Source organism: Protopterus annectens, chromosome 4.part1, assembly GCF_019279795.1.
Source record: "Protopterus annectens isolate FY-2018-M chromosome 4.part1, PAN1.0, whole genome shotgun sequence".
Taxonomy (NCBI): domain Eukaryota; kingdom Metazoa; phylum Chordata; order Ceratodontiformes; family Protopteridae; genus Protopterus; species Protopterus annectens.
This window is the reverse complement of record NC_056734.1, coordinates 467,552,734-467,572,378: the sequence shown is the minus strand read 5'-3', so window position 1 is coordinate 467,572,378 and position 19,645 is coordinate 467,552,734. Positions and strand designations below refer to the sequence as shown.

Sequence of the window (19,645 nt, the reverse complement as noted above, 5' to 3'; positions counted from 1 at the left end):
CTATCTTACAAATTATTTTAATCTTATTCTTTATGAAATAATTCTTTTGTGTGCCTACTTTCATCAGCTAGAGACTTAAAATTAGGTTTTTTAATCGTGCCTTTTGTGTGGAGTCTGCATGTCCTCCCCGCGGTTGGGTGGGCGTTCGAAAGACATGTGTAAATGGGCGTGCCTTCGTTGAAGGTTGAACGTCAAGCTGGCACCTCGTGTTCGTCAAAATCTACTGCCAATCAATAGTGGACCGGAGTTCCACTGTGGCGACCGCTAACCGGGAAAAGCCGAAAGACAACAACAATCTTTACCTCAGATTGTTGAGAAATGGCAGTTTTACGAGTGTTAGATTAGCTATCATTTTTTCTTCTTCTGCTTCTTTCGGCTTTTCCTGGTTAGGGGTCACCACAGTGAATCACCTGTCAGCTCATGATTGGCTGTGGAGTTTTACTGTGTCGAGTTGCCAGCCCAGTGCCCAGCCTTCCACAGAAGGCACTAGATTAGCTATCATTTAAATGTACAAAAATACAGTATTTTCTTTGCTTAAGTCTGGAAATGTAGCCATATTAAAGCAGGCTTCACAGTTTGCATACAATTTCAATGAACATGTTCAATCATTGAAAACAGAATACTGTTAAGAACAGCATATGCTGTACATTTGAGTACAAAAGCATCTTGTTTGGATGCTACAAGGCTTGGGAGCCAAGGCTAAGGAGGCATGTAGAACTTTACACAGCATTGGTATTATTAGGTAATACTTCAGAGACAGTTATGTTAGTTCATTTGGACTGATATGCAGAAATTCATGGCAGTGCAGGCCTCAGAAGGCAGTACAAACAGCCGAGAGAGGGTGCAGAAGTCACATCAAATATCCAGCATTCCAGAATATTAATGATATTATTTTAGAGGATTAGAATATATGTGCAGAAACTACAGACCTAATTATCAGCACTGTTATTATAGACAGTACCATATCTGAGTACAGAATTTATGGACAGTAAAATGAGTGCAGAAACTATGGACATTAAAATTTGATTCAGATATTGTTGATATCTACCTCCATTGTACTGTACATAATAAACCATAATTAACTAAATTACAGTGTGTGCAGACTTTATTCCGAAAGGTACAAGAAGATTTGGTCCATAAAGGAGAGAATGGTACCTGTTCAAAACAGTTCTGGGTATTTAACAGATAAAGACATTCACTTCAATCTTATTCCACTTGTTTCCAGTTAATTCCAGTATCCTACAGTCATATCAATTCTTACAATGAGCATGTTTTACACTTGGTAAATATCCTTTCTTAGCTTTTATTAATTTTCATAATTTGGTTGTTAAAAATACCCAGAATGCCACTTACTGGCAGCCAACTCTTTTTGCAAACCACAAGTGAGTTTGATTTCATATAGGCTAACCATGACATACCATTTTAAGATAAAATTGCACAAAGAAAGCACCTTATTATATTCAGCTTAAAGAAACTGGATATGTCACCATGTAAACAAAAGGAGAAAAGAGGAATAGAGGGAAGAGAAAATATACTCTGGACACCATGTATTATAAACAGGAAGAATGAGATAAACAGGAAACATTAAGAATAGGTGACATGGACTACAATGATGTGTGTGTGTGTGTGTGTGTGTGTGTGTGTGTGTGTGTGTGTGTGTGTGTGTGTGTGTGTGTGTGTGTGTGTGTGTGTGTGTGTCAAAATGGGTGAGTCTAGTTTAACAGCAAAAAAGTCTAGTTTAACTCAGGTTTGAGAAGTATTTTTTAACAGAAAGGGTTGTGAAGTTCTGGAAATGTTTCCTAGAGACAGTGGTGTGGTGCTTTATTCAGTTTTAAGAAGATTCAGAGAAGGAGGATGAAGAGTTAGATAGCTGAGGTGGTATATGCATTCTGCATGATATCTGCAATGTCCAAGTGACTCAATAAATCAGTGATCAGCTTCCATTAGTGCATTTGTTTAGTACATTTCTAGTTTTAAATCTTTTAAAAGATGTAGTGCCCATATTCTAACAGCTGCCTCTTTTTTCTTAAAATTGTCATCATTATAGACCTTTTAGAATGCATAATATCTTTGGAAGATTAATTTATGAAGTTTGTCCACACTATGTATGCCAACAGACCAAACGTCTACAGATTGACTAAGAGTTGGTGTAGCCCTTCTTCTCTATTAGAACTTTTCTCCACTCTCGCTACAAAAATTCTGCTGAGTCCCTACCTTTTATAGCCATCCCAATATCTTAGTATTTGTTCTCTACATCTTTCATGATGATGATGTTCCCTCTCACCTCTGACCCCCATATTTCTGAATTGCTATCATCAGGTTCCAGACACGAGTGACCTTTATTTGATTCATTCACCCCTTCCTTCTTCCCATACTATCGCCCCTTCCTAAGTACAGATATCCTGTACTGCGCCCCCAAACAAAGAGACCATTTTGACCTTGAACTTCCAGGTATCCTCCTTAACCTCTCAGAACTTGGAACTACTGTAACAAAGTAAAACAGGTACTTAACTGTTTCCATACATCCTGCAGTTACCCTTCTTATGCAGCCTGCTGTGAATGATCCAATCTGTGCAACATCCTCATGTGCCAACCATACACCTTACCTGAAATTCACACCTCCTGCAACTCTATACATTTTGCTTCTCCTTTTTCAGTTCAGACCATCTCAAGTTTCCCTCCTTCTTCCTACCTCGTCAACCTCTTCACTCTTCTCTCTCATTCTCCTTCACATTCCTGTCGATGCAGTGCCCAAAATTCTGTCTTCTCTTCCAACCTATCGTTTTATTCCACACCCAGCACCTGTCCACATTTTGCCTTTTCTTTTATCATCATTTAACAAACTCGGGATCTAAGAATCCTCTCTTTTACCCAGACTCATGTCTCTCTATCTCTTCTAGCAGAAGAGACATATTATCCTTCTCCTCTGCCTGAGCCTGTCTTCTGAAAAGGTTTGAGTCCCCCATTTACAGATCCATGTGCAGTCCATAACCCTGCATCACTTTACTTACCTGCAGTACCTGAAGAAGAAGAAAGAAAGCTCAAATCAACATGCCTCCTTTAAGTCACATTATTTCTGAGCAGACAAGAACAGACTTGCACTTGTAATACCTTATATTAAATATATGGACATATTTTACTAAACTCAAAATACTTGATGCACCATTTATTGCACATTACACCAGTTTTAGGAAAAAATCTATTTCATATAAACAACTTGTGCAAAATATAACATAACATTTAATACTTTCTCAGTTCTGCTAAAAGTTTGAAAGATGATTGGAAAGGTTTCTGGTTTATCTTTGTTAAGACATCATCAACACTTTGTCTATCAGTCTAGTATTTAAAGTGCTTCATCACATCACCCACAGTGAAGCATTTAAAATGCATAAATAAGTGAATACCAAACTACAACAATTTTAATGCCATTTTTTAGTGTTGCAAAGAAAACTAAAGTTTCTTCACTAATGTGCCTCTAGTATTCAGAGGTAGTTTGCAATTAATATAATGATTGCATTGATTATATCAAAAGGGGTACAATGGTGAAGCCCCATCCCTGGGTATGTATAGGTTTGCTTCACAGATAAAACCTTAATATAAATTTTCTTTTGAATTTACTTTTGCATATTTGAGGTGATATCAAACTCCTGCTGTTCTCACAACCAACACACAGCTGTCTGCTGAATATATGCAGGGACTTTTACTGGTACAGGTATACAGTTTTACCACATTTTATTTTATTCACCAGAGCTCCACTCTCTACTGCTGCTGATTTCAGCAAATGAATATACTATTATAAAATATTCCCTCTCAGATCATACCTTTTCACAGATCTCCTAGACAGTGTGAATAAGCACTAAAGGGGAACATTTGTATAAAACAAAAGTGAATGGCTGCATAGGTAGCATTATAACAGTTTTGTGACTTGCATGATGAAAGAAAAGTATCTGCAGAAATAATTTCTCATTATTTTACCAGTTTTATACTCACATATAGAGAAGAATCATTCAATCTTGTTGTATCATTCCAGAGAGAGATCCCATTGCTTCCACAGAGTGAAATGACAAACATAGGGCTTATTATGGATGAAAGGTTGTTGGAAGCATCAATTGCTACAATATCTGCAGTGAAAGGATTGGCGCTTGTTGGCATCCAGATGAGGGTACCATTATCTGTTTAATAAAAGACGGTATTTGTGTTAGCATAAGTTTCAAAAAATAAATATGCTATGTTGAGTTCTTGACATTTTACAAAACAAAATATATTTCATAATTTGTTAGTGATGTCTATGTATTTACTGTTCTGTCATTCTGCTATAATATGCCTAATGCTTCATATATATTGAATAGTACATGAGCATTTTATAAACTATTCCTGCCTTCTGCATATCTGTTTTTTATTTCTGGCATAGAATTATCATAAAACTACTGCTGCTGCTACTGCTAATGGAGATATGAAACCATCTACATAATTCAGTAATTTGCAGAATAACTGACCCAGGTAATTTACTGGTTAAAATTATTTTATTGCTTAAAAACATTTAAGCTTTTAAGACATTACATATTCTTTAACTTGTATGCAGCACGTATTAATGTAACTTGCAATGGGCATTTACGTTTAGAGACAGCAGCAGGCCTTCAATTTGATACCCATCTTATGGTAAAATTAAGCCTACTTGTTTATTGTATTTAAATTTCCCAAGCTGCATGTCTAAATTGATAATCCAGAGATTCAAGTGTGCCCCCACTGATGGTTTCTGTATGTTTCCTAAATCTTTTCTCCACTGCACACGACTATTTATACTCTAGAGTTAATCGATACAAAAAGAAGCAGTGCCAGCTACGGTCAGCGGTCAGAGCAGTACATGGCTGTCTCGACAGGTCGTATCTACAATGTTGTATTGTACTGAATCTGCACAGTGCCAGCTACGGTCACAGCAGTACAGGGCTGTCTTGACAGGTCGTGTCTACAATGTTGTATTGTACTGATATGCATCACCCACGTCACACTCCCCTATCCCCATACCCAGATTTATTTATTCATACTTAGTTACTGAGGTAGTGTACTTACCAATAGTGACCAATTTCAGCCTCCGCACTGGTGAAATGCATGACATTTCACAAACAAAAAAAGGCAGCAATGTAAGCAGCAACAGAGTAGTTAAAAGTAGTCACAGAAAAATTGTATATGTTCATTATAAAAAGAAGAGTGTAATTTACAATATTTATATTAGTTTCTAAACTTTCCACATTTATTAATTCAAGCTCCAAGGTCGAACAATTTTAGATGAGAGCCAATAGTTGATTTCTAGAACAATAAGAATTGTTTTTGTTTTAGATATTGGTCAGCCTCAGAGTTAGAATGACTTGGTGGGCTTGTGGTGTGCATAGCCTCCTGCATGGGCTAAGTTTGAGTTTTTTTACGTGCATTTTCAGATTTTTATGTTTATGGTTTTAGTATTTTGACAATCAGTATATCGATGTAGATCTATCATGCCCTGTAACTGAAATGCAGTTTCTTCAATTTTATTTTTCAATTAGCCCTGAATTTTGTTAGTTATTTTTAAATGGTAATGATATATAAAAAGTTAACAATTGTTTAGGATAGATAGATTAGACATAAAATTATCACTAGCAGGACCAGTCTCAAAAATTTAATTAATTTTCTAGCCAACTCCATTGACATGGAGGGCTAAAAAACTGCATATGACCCAGGCGACCTTGGTTCAGTAATTGGTATGGCCCCCTTGTTGGAGCTGGCATAGGGAAAGGAGAGAATAAATAGGCTAACCTTTTTGCCTTTCTTTAGGGGAAAGGGATGGGAAGCTTGTGTTTGGGTATGATCTCTATTAGTGAATTGCTATAAACGTTAAGGTGTTTGCCTCACAGACACAAGTTACAGGGTTTGATTCTCACCTTTGAATGGGATGTTGGCTAAGCTTAAAATGGCCTATGAGAATAGCTAGCCTAGTACTTACTTATGAACCTATAAACATATATATGGAAGGCTCTGTGTACAAGGGAAGCGGACTCAACGGATTACATCAAATTGAAGCATGAATGTATATTGCACAGGTCCACTGTATGCCACCTGTTTTGATGCTAGAAGCATGCATGGGGGATGTTGGTGCTTTTCAACAAGCTATGATCCCCAGACATGTGGCTGATATCTCCCAGTCTCAGTTTGCTTCATTCTTATCCTATGGAATTAATGGACCATAAAGCCCTCATCCCAGAGAATGAATTAGTCCATTGGGTGTTCTGTAAAGATGGCCTTAGTGTTCAGCAAGGAAGAACCTGAAAACAAAGAATTAATGTCCAAATTAACTTGCAGTGCAAAGAAAACATATATTTACTGCCTAGTATTTAATAAAGGGTGAGCATCTAATTTTCAGATGCATTTCCAAATAAGTGTAATTTACAAGGGAGAAACCAGTAAGCCATTCTATGTACTTCACTTTCCACTAAAGCATACTGCCTACAGCTCGAACAAAACAGACTACATATCATATTACTGTACTAAGGAAATAGCAGTATCGCAAATATATGAACCATTAATAAAGAAATTTGATGAAATATTATCAAAAGATGCAGGTATGCCATGGACTTGGACACTGAAATGTGCAGGCAGCAACTAGAGGACATTGTTCCCTTGTCATGGTCTTAAAGAATAATTCCCTTTCAGCATCAAACTTGCATATTACTGAAAGCTTACTGGACTTTTCAAAGTTATGAATAGCAGTTTGTCTTCTTTTGTCATCTGCTCATTCTTCATCACATCTTCAGTGGCCAGTTTAGTTAATAAAATTATGCATGTGCTGAGGTTGAATATTATCGAATGAGATTATAAGAATTTGCAAATCGCCTTGGTGTCCTCAGTGAAACCTGCTTATCAGAGCTAGGTATGATGGTGAAAACCAAGGCCAGCAGCTGCAGACCAGGTCAAATGTTCAGCTGTGTTGTAAGGTAATCCCATTGTCAGACTGGACAATAACAATACAACTATCCTATATAAACTCTCCTCTTGTACCTTTCCCCTAAAACCCAGCTTCCACTCGCCCACCTCTATCTATCCTCCAGTCTTCCCTCAACTGCCTCATTCTTTCCTAACGCCAGCACTCAGCACTGTATCCAACATCTTACCACCAAACACAAAACTTAAACCAACCCACCCTAAAGGAAAACACAAATACTTTCTACTTTATATCCCTAAGCCTCAACCAGTCTCCTCTCCCTCTTACTCGCTGATATCATACACCTCAACCCTGGCCCAGGCCCATCTTCACCCTCTGGTGGTACCTTCATATAAACCACCACTCCCCTCTCCCATATCCCACCAAAACACATCTCCCTTTACTCCATCAACCCAAAAAACTTAGTAAACAAAACTGCTGTATTCCGTTCTTGGATCTCTCAACACTCCACCAACATGATTGCCCTTAGCGAGACTTGGCTAAAACCCCACATTCCAGATAAAGTCATCTTTCCTCCCAGCTATAACATCTTAAGACTAGATCAACACAAAAAGAAAGAAGGAGGTGTAACTATCATGTACACTGTAAACCTCACACTAACACCTCTAGTGTCCACCTCCCTTCCAGACTCACCTGCAGAACTTCTTTTGGCTAACTGTAAAATTAATCCCCACACCTCACTTAACATTGTTGCAATCTACATTCCACCTGGTGACAATATCATAGTACTGGAAAGTATTCTCTCCTTGTCAACATCAACTGATTAACTCTCACCACTTTATCCACCTCCATTTTCATTAACTTATGGTTTCACCCAACTAGTAACTACACCTACCTATATCACTCAATCAGCTACACACTCAGCTATACTTGACTGGATTCTAGTATCACATCCTCATAAATATCACTTCCCTGAAACCCAACTCGACATCCTCGGTGACCACTGCCCAACCAAAGTCCTCAGTTTTAGCCCACACATACTCAACCCCCATAAAATCAAAGCATGCCATAAACTAATAAACGTTGACCATAAGGAACCAAATAGTCAGCTCTCTGCTATCAACTGGCCATTTCTCAAATAGCTAGCCCTTGACGAAGCTGTCTCAGAATTTAATAACACATTCCTTAATATACTCAACTCTATTGTTCCCATATGCAATGTCAGAATAAAATCTGCAATATCCCCTTGGCTAACTCTCTCCATTCAATCCCTAATGGCCCAGAGGCACAAAAAGTGGAAGCTCTGAACCAAATCTAAACTGTCCATTCACCTACAACAATATAGATAACGTTGTAACCTTACTAAGAAAGCCATTAACAATGACAAGAAAAACTACTACTCAAATCCCCCCAAAACACACCTACACAACCCAAAGAAATTCTGGCATACAAATAATCAAATCCTCCATCAAAGTAACCCATCCACTCCCCAGCCAAGCCCCACTATCACTCCCCTCCAAACTGCAACAAAGTTTAACTCCTACTTCATACATTCCATAAGTAAACTTATCAACCATCCAAATTCTAACTCCACCCAACCCACCATCCCTCAAATTCCCTCTAGCATTTCCTCTGCTTTCTGCCTAAAAGCTGTATCTACCAGATACATAAAATCTCTGCTTCTTAACCTTAAACCTTGTTCTTCCTCAATAGATAGTCTCCCTCCACTCCAGCAAGCTGGCAACTCCTTAGCCCTACCAATCTCTATTCTCATCAACCGATCTATTACTGAAGCAAAAGTCCCAGTCATATGGAAAAAGTTCTACACTCTTCCCATCCATAAAGGAGGTAACTCCACCAAAGTATCCAACTATAGGTCTATAGCAATTCTATCACCCCTCTCTAAGATCTTGGAAAAATGTGTACACAAACAAATCCTACAACACCTTACACAAGAGAACCTATTCACCCCCACCTAACATGGCTTTCGCCCTGGTCATAGTACCTCTACTGCTCTCATCCCCTTTATTAACACCATCTCACAAGCTAGAGACCAGAATAAACTAGTCTCCTGTCTCCTTGTCGACCTCTCAAAGTCATTTGACACAGTCCCCCACCCCCTACTCTTACACAAACTCTCACAATTAAACCTATCCACCATCACTATCAGCTAGTTCTCTAGTTACCTCAGCAACCATTTCCAATCTGTCAAATGGAGCTCTGCTATCTCCCCAGATCTCTCTATACAGATGGGAGTACCTCAAGGATCAATTCTAGGACCACCGCTATTTAATATTTTTACTAATCAGTTGTCTACCTCTACCCCACACTCATCACTAGTCCAGCTTGCAGATGACTCCACAATCATCACCATTGCTGATTCCCTTCCTGAACTCCATACTACAACACAGGACTCCTTCCTGTCCATTGAAAACTGGCTCAACCAAAACCTTCTAATCTTAAATCCAAAGAAGATCAAACTCTTACTCTTCGTACCAAAAACAATGCTCCACCTGAAACTATCACTCACCATCACTTCCTACAATAACACACCCATCACAGTAGACAGCCGCACCAAACTACTAGGAGTCATTATTCATGACCAGCTGAAATTTGACCTGCATATTCCAAGTAACATTAAGAAAACCCACCAAAAAATCAGTCTCCTTCATAGAAACAAAAACCTTCTCTCAAGTAAAGTTAAAACAGCTGTATCACAAGCCTACCTATTAGCAACACTTCTCTATGGCTCTCAAATTCTCACCAATTTACAGACCTCACTTATTGTTAAACTCGAGTCCACTTACAACAAGGTAGCAAAATTTTCTGCTGAACTACCATACTCCTCTCATCACTGTTTAGCATTAAAAAACTGAACTGGTTAGAATTCCCCCATAACCTTCTCCTCTCTCAGCTTCACATAATTCATTATATCCTATACCAGCCCAATTTCTGCCCCAGCATCACACCTATCATCTCCTCCTACACTCCAACAAGAACACGGTCTGACCAACATCTCCTGCCCACCCACAAATCCAAGATCAACATAGGAAAAAAACCTTTATAGCTATTACCCCACTGAAAACTGGAATAAACTATCACTCGACATCCATCACATTAGTCCCTCTCATCACTGCTTAGCATTAAAAAACTGAACTGGTTAGAATTCCCCCATAACCTTCTCCTCTCTCAGCTTCACATAATTCATTATATCCTATACCAGCCCAATGTCTGCCCCAGCATCACACCTATCATCTCCTCCTACACTCCAACAAGAACATGCTCTGACCAACATCTCCTGCCCACCCACAAATCCAAGATCAACATAGGAAAAAACCTTTATAGCTATCACCCCACTGAAAACTGGAATAAACTATCACTCGACATCCATCACATTAGTCCCAAACCCCAATTCAGAAGGGCAGTAAAAAATCACTTAAGCAAAAATAAACTATGTCTGTGCTATCTCCCCACTGACTGACCCATCTCTTTAGGCCAGCCAGTCTCTCACCTTCTACATATGTGAAACCCCACCTTCCTCATAATCATTGCAATCACTGCAAGCCATTCTTTCTACCTCTCCACCTCTAACCTACACTCTTATTAAATCTGTTGGTACTCGACCACCTCATCTCCCATTCAAAGCCAGTTTATTATGTAATAATGTACTACTTTTCTATAGTTGAATGACTAAGCTTAGAAACCCCTACTTACTTACCTTTAACTACACTGTTAGCCTTGTAAATGTTACCTGTATTATTGTTTGCACTCTGTGCTTTATCTTGCTACATGCTGATATGTAGAGTCAAATTGCCATTCATGTTAAGCCTGCTATTGTATATATCTTCCTGAGATTTTGTAGTATTACCTTTGTACTAAGTTGATTTAATTGTATGCATTAACTGTAGAGCTCTGTCCCAGCTGGACCAACCCAGTCAACAAATGTCAAGTAAATAATAAAATAAATATAACTGCCAGCTGTAACCATTTTAGCTGTCCAGCCAGTAACTGTTTCATTGACTGATATGTCTCATTTGTGACCTCCTCCTAGAATCTAATATTATACTACAGATCACTTATTGCCATCAAAGAAAGAGTAAAGGACACGTAAGCATGCTTCCCAAACTTGTCCTTGGTCCTTGATTCCTTCAGCAGGGGACGAATAGCAGGGCTGTGCAGGGGTCGAAGTCCTTTTAACAGCAGTCACAAGCAAAAGAAAATTAAGTTTAAGAGACAAAGCCTAACAAGTCCAACCCATAAGAGGTGGAACTATCTTGTCTGTCCCCCAGGACAGATCACAATATCAGGAAATTCCTTTGCAGTTTTACCATTGAATCTATTGAAAATACCACTCAGAAAGATGTTCAGGGGTTATAAAAATACTCCTGAAGATTTTTTTTATTTAGAGAATGATGAGTCTATAATCTGTCTCTAGATCTGTCTTGTCATTTCTAAAAAAAAAATGCCTAACCTTTATCTTTGATATCTGGAATGGAAACTAAGGATAGTCTATGTTCTTCCTTTTGCAGATATGTTTCTTATCAAGCCACTGGTATTTTGAGTCTGAGGATGATGAATAAACTGGAAAAGGTCTCAATACCATAGAGAGACTCTACATGACAGATCTAGAACTTCTACCTGCTGTACAGTACGGCTGAAGGTTGATACCAATGCAAAGAGACATCTTCCTAATAGATTGATATTGACATCATAACAGGTGCAGTTAAAGAGAGAAACATTAACCCTGATTTCACCGGCAAGTGCCTTAGCCCTGACAACCTACAAGCTAAAGTTACCGAAGAAGGCTGAAGGTTGATACCAATGCAAAGAGACATCTTCCTAATAGATTGATATTGACATCATAATAGGTGCAGTTAAAGAGAGAAACATTAACCCTGATTTCACCGGCAAGTGCCTTAGCCCTGACAGCCTACAAGCTAAAGTTATTGAAGAGGCCACTGATGCCAATGAGTTTGGCAATGAGATCAACATCAAGGACCCCAACCCCTTTGGGTCAAAGGTCCTAGCAAGACCTTGTCTGTGCCCAAGCCCTTGAGTTGTCCTTTAGATGAGACGTAAAACCAAGGCTTCATCTCCTTAAATTGCTGGTAGCTCAGATAGACATAAAAGGTCCCACTGCACCTATTGTAAAGAGTAGGGGAAGCTTCCAGATGACCTGGCCTACTTTCCCCAAGAGTATAAATACCTCAAACAATGCACGTAGAAGCCAGAGCACATTTATTCCTGGCACCTCGGCCTTTTGCCTTCAAGACATAAATTGTGCACACCTCGAATATTCGGTCATGAGATCAATATTTGATGGAGGTGGAGCGTAGACTCCCTGATAGGGGATAACAAAGGGAGATTTTGAGGAAAGCTAGAAAAAAAGTGGAAGAAAGGGAAAAAATCAGTAGGCCAAATCAGGTTCAAGGCATTTTCTCTGACAGGAGCAACATGGATGTAAGTGGAGAAGGTGAAAGGCTTTTTTATGTCAGTAGGTATAAGCTCTTTTTCAGATTGTTTAATGAGAATAGTTAGGGAACTATGGCCTATGGTCATTTCAGATGCCTTTTTAAGTACTATTCTTCCTAAGAAAGTGACTTTTTCCTTTAATAGATATTGCAATCTAAAGGAATTGTTGAATAGACCTGTCAGAACCATACATCAAATGAGCCATCCGGGGTCTTTTAGATGTGGTGGCTGTAGTGCATGTATTAGAACATGGACTCTCAGAGGTTCTAATATTAATGGCCGTAAGTATACTTCTTATGAGTGACTTTGTATTCTGGGATGTGGATGTGTAAAGGTATGCTGGTATATAAGGCAAACAAAAAGAATGGCGAGGATTAGGGCGCTGGAACACTTAGCTGACATTAGAAACCAAAGGAGGGAAAGTCCCATAGCGCAACAGTTTTTGAGAAAACATGCTGGCAATGGTGCATCTTTATTTCTTAGTATTTTAGCATGGCCAACAGGTGTGTGTGTGTGGGGGGGTTCATTCATTGTTAAATCAGTTAGAAACCACCTATATTTTAAACTATGAACCCTTCATCCTGGGGGGTTAAATTTAAAATTCTCTTTAAATTTTTAAGAGTTATAAAATACAGTGAAAACAAAAGTGTTAAAAATGCATTTGCTTTTTGTGTATAAGTGTTAAAAGTATTTAGTATGTGGGTTTTTCAGATATGGGTAAATCTTGATGGGCCCTTTTTAAGGGGAAATGTATTTAATTGAATAATTGTTAATTGTTTAATGGATAAGTGTAATAATGGAGTGCATTTAAGGCAGCTGTTTTTTGCACAATTTATCCCTTGAAAGGGAAAGGCCGAGGCACCAGGAATAAAGGTCCTCTGGCTTCTACGTGGATTGTTTGTTTTGAATTTCTTTTTCTTTTTTGTCAGTTTCTATAGTATAAATACCACCTCAAGTCTTCCCTAAAAAAGAGGCTAGTAGCCTAATTGGACTAACTAGGACAACCAAAAAAAAATAAAATAAAATAAAACAAAACAAATAAATAAAAAGAATACAGGTAATATGGACAATGAAACCATAAACTTAAATGCCAAGGTCAACACCAGAATTGTTGACATCAAAGTCTATTGTTCTCAACTCAAGAGCAAAGTTGATGCCAACAACTCTCTTAATGCTAATGTTGGCATATCTTGGAGCAATTCTGGCCTACTTGGAACTGGTGCCAGATGAGAAGATCCAAGAATATCTTTGCAAATAATGAAACAACTGGAAAAGTGCTTCTATCAACCCCCCCCCAAAGTTTACATAAAAGGTAGCAGATATTTTCTGTTGGGCTGTATTGAAGGCCACCACAAATGTACAGTTGATTTCAGATGGATGAAGGGAGATGCACCTGGCTCTTGCTGATAGTGGTCTTCAGACCATGGTATGATATAAGAGGCCTATCACTCAATAAGAAAAGTCAAATTTGAAGTGCTGACAAGTTTAATAGGAGACATTTTTGGCCTATGACCTGGAGAGGCCCACCTGGATTTCCCAGCTGTATACTTTTGCTTCATCAATTGTGTGGGCAAATCTCTGTTGAAAATGACAGGCTCTGCCCTTGAAGTTGGGGGGGGGGGGTGACTCCAAAGAAGTCTTCACTGCAAAGCTTCACTTGAGATGGATGCATGCCCTTTCTCCATTTTAAACAATTTCAGCACATTTCTTCTCTCCCTCATATTGTTGGGGTGAAACCAAACACATTTTGCAGACTGTATCAAAATATTATTCCCCTAACATACAGGCACACACACTGCTTCTGTCGAGGTGATATCTTATTATCACAGTTACATTTTCTAAACAGATTGTTATCCGTTATACAACACCACAGTAGCCAAACCCAGAAAAAGTAACAAAATGCAGTTGAAAAAAGAGGTGTTAATCCTTTCCATAGAAACAATCAACAATTTCACAAAGCAAGTAGTGAACACTAACTGTTTGAGAAGGGCAAGAAGAAACTATAGAATTCAAAACCTGTCCATACACATAAAAAATTTCTAATTTCCTGACATGAATCTCAGATAAGAAGGTGAGGGAAGCTAGACATTGGCTTACCAGCAATAACAAAAAGTGAAGTTTAGGGAGAATTTTACCCCAAAAGTAACAATTTTATATAAAGTAGCCCGGTGCCATCTTTTAGATATATCAAGCTTGAATGCTTGGTAATTAAGATTTTGAAAAGGAGGTGCATTCACAGAGAATCGTGGCTAAAAAAGGAGGGGCTAGTAACATAAAAAACTAGCAATCAGATGACAGCTACAGGTTTTTCTGTTGCTTTTTACAGACAGAGTCCTGTTAGTAAGGCACAACGTAGAAAAAAAAAAAAAAAAAAAGAATTGTCAGTTTGTGTTCACGTAAGATATGTAACTCCTCTTCCCCGTGTGCTTTCTGTGCCTTTTAAAACTGTGTATAAAGAGCATAATTGGTATATATCCTTTGTGATAAGGACCCTCTTTCTTCAATGTTCCCTGTGTCCTATACAGGTGTAGCTCCACAGCTTGCTCTGTTGTATGCAATAAATTTTCCTCCCTTAAACACTCTACTACACCAGCTCTAGAGACATGTCTTGACTTCAGCTGAGTAATCACTTAATGCTATTCAGAGAGCTAAGGCAGTAAACGGTTAGCAGCAAACAGAAGCAGGTTTTCATTATGTCATATAATCATTGCTTTTGTACTCCATGTAATAATGGACTCAACTTACTTTTTGACTCTGTTAAAACTGATTTGGCTTCATTAGCCCCTTAGATTTAATAGAGCATTAATCTATATCTTGTATGACTGTGCTCATTTAGTGAGTTTACTGCTTTGTTTGATGCTAGAAACAAGTTACACAGTGTCAGTGACAACTTTAATTTTTATCAGATAGTCTTCATATTGTGGACTATATAACCAAAATGTTTTACTTCATGTTGTTACTGTATGGTAACTTTAAACAAGTTGTACAATTCGGCAGCAATGTTCGTTTTCCTTCTGTTCATTCATCTGGATATTATGGGTGTTAATGCAATAAACAGTTAATGGCTATTTGATCCTGGACTTAATTTAAACACTGAAATGTCATTAGTATGTGAGGCCATCAGCTGAGCAGGGTTTGCTGATTGTCGAGGGTTCAGATCTGGTAAATAGGTATTTGTGGCTCAGGTGGCCATTTATGTCATTCTGTCTCTGGGTCCATTTTACAATATTGGATAGGCATTGTTTAACATCCATTAGTGGAGATCTGTGGGTTTGAGTGACATTACTATCCACGAGCCTTTCCACGTCATGGTTTAGGTGCTCACTTTTAATGCTGAATTATTCGTCTTTATATACAGTTCTTTATCTATGGGCTTGAAACTACATTATTTTGCTTACATCTAGACAGAGAGATGTTAAATATTGTCCCACATCTGCAATGAATATTTAACTTCTTTTTATCAGCATTGTAACTCATTTTATGCTTATCTACATTCACTGTCTCACTTTTTATGTTTATTTTTTCTGATTATTTGTCATTTTACTTGGAGCACACCTTGCATTTTATTTTACTATGCTTATTTTATTATATTACTCTTGGATGCATCTATTGTACTTTTCTTTGTGTATATGTATAAGATTAAACATGCAAATAAAAGGTAAGCTGAGGAAACATAGTGCAACCTACAGTGAGGGAGGCAAAGAAGTAGCTATTTGATATGTCTGTGTGTAATCCAGTAATGTTAATGCCGATTACCTGATAAGCATGAGCCTGTGTATCATAAAACACTTCCACTGCTTTTCTCCAACTGTGAACTTACATTGCTGGCAAAAGAAGCTGCAGATATATGTACTTGCCATGCACCACTTCCTGTTGGCTATGCTGTTTCAGGAAGTAATGCAATGGCCTCCTGCAGCTTTAGCTGTTGTAGGAAATATAAAACCCAGCACTATTGCTGGATATTTAGTGTATACTATCTGAGCACTGTATGGCAAAAGTATTAGTGGCATAAACAATGCTGGTGCCATGTACAGCATCATGAAATTGCAAGAAAAGTCAGTATTTGTTACCGAGGGATACTACTTGCTGAGTGATAACTGACAGTCATTTATTTCTTACCGATGAGGTACTATGGTCTAAACTGCACATCTATCGGTACTGTGGCTAAGAAGTTCTCTATACTAGCTCTGGTACTCCATATGGATGACATCTCTGAATTCAACCCAAAGAATCTCCATGATGGAATTTTACAAAGTAATTGGACTGACTGAATTTTCTATCTGATAAAAAACATTTAATTTATACAGTAAAATAATATGAAATTAGAAGGTTAAAAATGTAACTATACTGCAGATGAGCATGCATTGTCACAGTGTCGAGGGAACAAATATAGATCCGATCTATCCTCATCTCCAGTGTTTCTTTCATCTATATCACCACTAACATCTTCTGCACCTCCCCCCTTGGCCTCTTCTCTCTCTCTCTCCCCCTCCCTCTTCATCCCCCTCTCCCTATTTCTCTCCCCCTCCCCCTTTCTACCACCCTCTTTTCCCCAGCTCCCACTCACCCCTCTCTTTCCACCTCTCTCCCCCCTGCAACCACCTCCTGAGGCTAAATGATGTTTACAGTAGAACCACAGTAGCTCCCTTGCATATAGTGTTGTATAGCTTCAAGGACAGTTCAGATGATAGCACTGGGAGAAATCAAAATGTAGCTATGTACTGCGAGGAAAATGAAAATGTGAAGATGAAAGTGTTTTTACATTTATATAGACTGAAACCGTGCATGCAAAATTAATACACCAGTATGCTTTAATGGTACCATATCCACTTATACAAATATAGTGTGACCAACTGTGAAAGCCACATTAACACAAATATAAAAAAACTTCATATACACATACATATATGCAGTTTAGAAGGGAGCATGAGCAATACATGAACCAGCTATACACATCCATTATACAGACTGATATGTTAAGGAGCCATTCTGTAAGCATTGATGTTATTTATTCCATTAGTTTCCTAGGGTAAATAATTCCAAACCATCAATACATACACAGTAACAATGAAAGTAAGCAAAATAAATATAAGTTACTAAATCAAAATGGACAATAATGCATTGAAATTGTACAACGTGTTGCAGTATAGATGCAGCAAACAGAAAAAGTAAGAATGTTATTTGAGTCTGATTATTTTTTGGCACTGAAAATATATGGCTCATTTTAGAACTGAAAAGTATACTTTCCAGGTTACCATATAAAGCAAAGTAAAATAGGCATATACACACCCGCAGCCACACAAACACACACACACACACACACACACACACACACACACACACACACACACACACACACACACACACACACACACGTGAAAACATGACATGCAACACACACACATGCACATACTCATGTGCAAACAAGCACACACATATATACATCTACAAAATAAGATCTCCTTATGAAATTCTCAGGAGTGTATTAATTCTAAGGAATGTAACTACAGTCCATGGAATAACAGAACAATGCATGTGAATATGCAGGGACTATATACTAACTCCAAGGATGTTATACCCATGAGCACCCCCCCCCTCAGGTGCAGTTATCTTTGTTAATATATACGAATGGCCAAGATGTGGTGGGCACACTACTCCTCATTATGGGAGTGCAGTGGGAGGAGAGGGCCCCATGTAAAAATGCTGTAATGTTATAGCATTATCTTTTTAAATTTCCTATTGTTTTGTTTGGCTTGCAGCTTATAGTCTAGACTTTCAGAAGCAGCAGATGTTGGCCTCACATATATCTCGCTGAATTTCTAATAGAGCATATTATAGAAGTACTTAATCTAAAATTCAAACAAAAAAGCAAATGGCTCTCAAAAATATGAAACTAATTTGTATTTCGTGAAATTAAACTTTCAAAATTTCCTTGTACACTTTGCCAGATATATATTACATGTTGAGCAACCTCTCAGAAGAGACATGCTATTGTGACTCTTAGAAATCTGAAAAATGAAGTGTGAGACTTTATATAATGGTGACGGATGAAATTTATTATTAAACATTAAAAGTGTTTTTTGTGGGGGTAAGGCATCATCCCCATGCTGTAGAAGCTACATCCCCATTTCCCCACTTATGTATACTACCTTCCATATCTTTGTTCTTTTGAGAAGAGGGTATTGTCCAAGATGTACCAGTTTTGGACTTACTAGAAATGTCATTCTTATCATATTTCCATTTTTGCATTTCCGAGCAGTATATTTATGGTCCTTAAACATGCAATTGTTGTGAGGTGTTCCTATGTTCTTTCTTTCAAACTTTTCTGATATAGGAGCTACATGCATATGATGTGTATATTAATCTGTTCATGGTTTACCTTTTTAGCTGTCTTTCTCTTTACTGCTATTTCTGCTTGCTTATGTATTGGTTGTCTTGTATTCTAATTTTGGAGACTACCTCCCTAGACTTCTGCTGCAAATGGGCTATGTAAAGTAAGATAATTGAGTTATAAATCGTATATAAATAAACCACAAATAACTAGAATGCTTATTTTCATTTTTTGTTTCTCTTCATTTTATTCTTAGAAAATGTTTTAAAACTGCAGTTTCTAGCCAATATACAGTCACATATTTGACTAGCAGTGAAAACGTCATGTTGAAAATTTAGCTTTAAGTACTGCCCAAAAAAGTAGTACTGAAACATACCTTGAAGTTTGCTGGTAGAATTAAACTTCTTGCTAAAGTTATACATTTTTTACTTAAATTTCTCAATATTACTGCACCTGCATTTCAGACTGTTGCCTCTTCTCTAATATAATCAGTTTATAAGTGTTTATGCTTTATTTTTATTTAACCAATTTTAAAAGTCTACCAAAAAAAACAAAAAATAACACACATTATGCAATGAAAAAAAAAAATAATAGTTTTTTTTTTTTTATTTTGCAGTGTACAGTAATTTTCATGATTAGCAACATATTAATCCATTCTCTGGTGTCACATGATTACTACTTAGAGATATGAAGAATATGACTGGGGCAGATCAAAATTCTAACAAAAGAGATCTGTATATGTACACAATATGTTAAACCTTTTTAAACCACAAAGATTTATGTGAGCATACTATCAAAATATAGAAAGATAATGTGGGTATTATCACTAACAGACAGCTCCTAAAAGTACAAATGAAAGGGTGAAGAAGTAAATAAATAGGAAAAATATCATACAGTATTTTGAAATTGCATATTTAGAAATAAATGTG

At 37.6% G+C, this 19,645-nt stretch overlaps 1 protein-coding gene across 1 annotated transcript in view; it reads right to left on the bottom strand.

Annotated features, from left to right (window-relative positions):
- LOC122801229 (mucin-4-like) overlaps positions 1-19,645 on the bottom strand; it is a 279,676-nt gene that overhangs the window by 36,616 nt on the left and 223,415 nt on the right. The window contains exon 21 of the mRNA XM_044070782.1: positions 3,991-4,172. Within this exon, the coding sequence (XP_043926717.1) occupies positions 3,991-4,172 (182 nt within the window). The remainder of the gene's footprint in view (positions 1-3,990; positions 4,173-19,645) is intronic.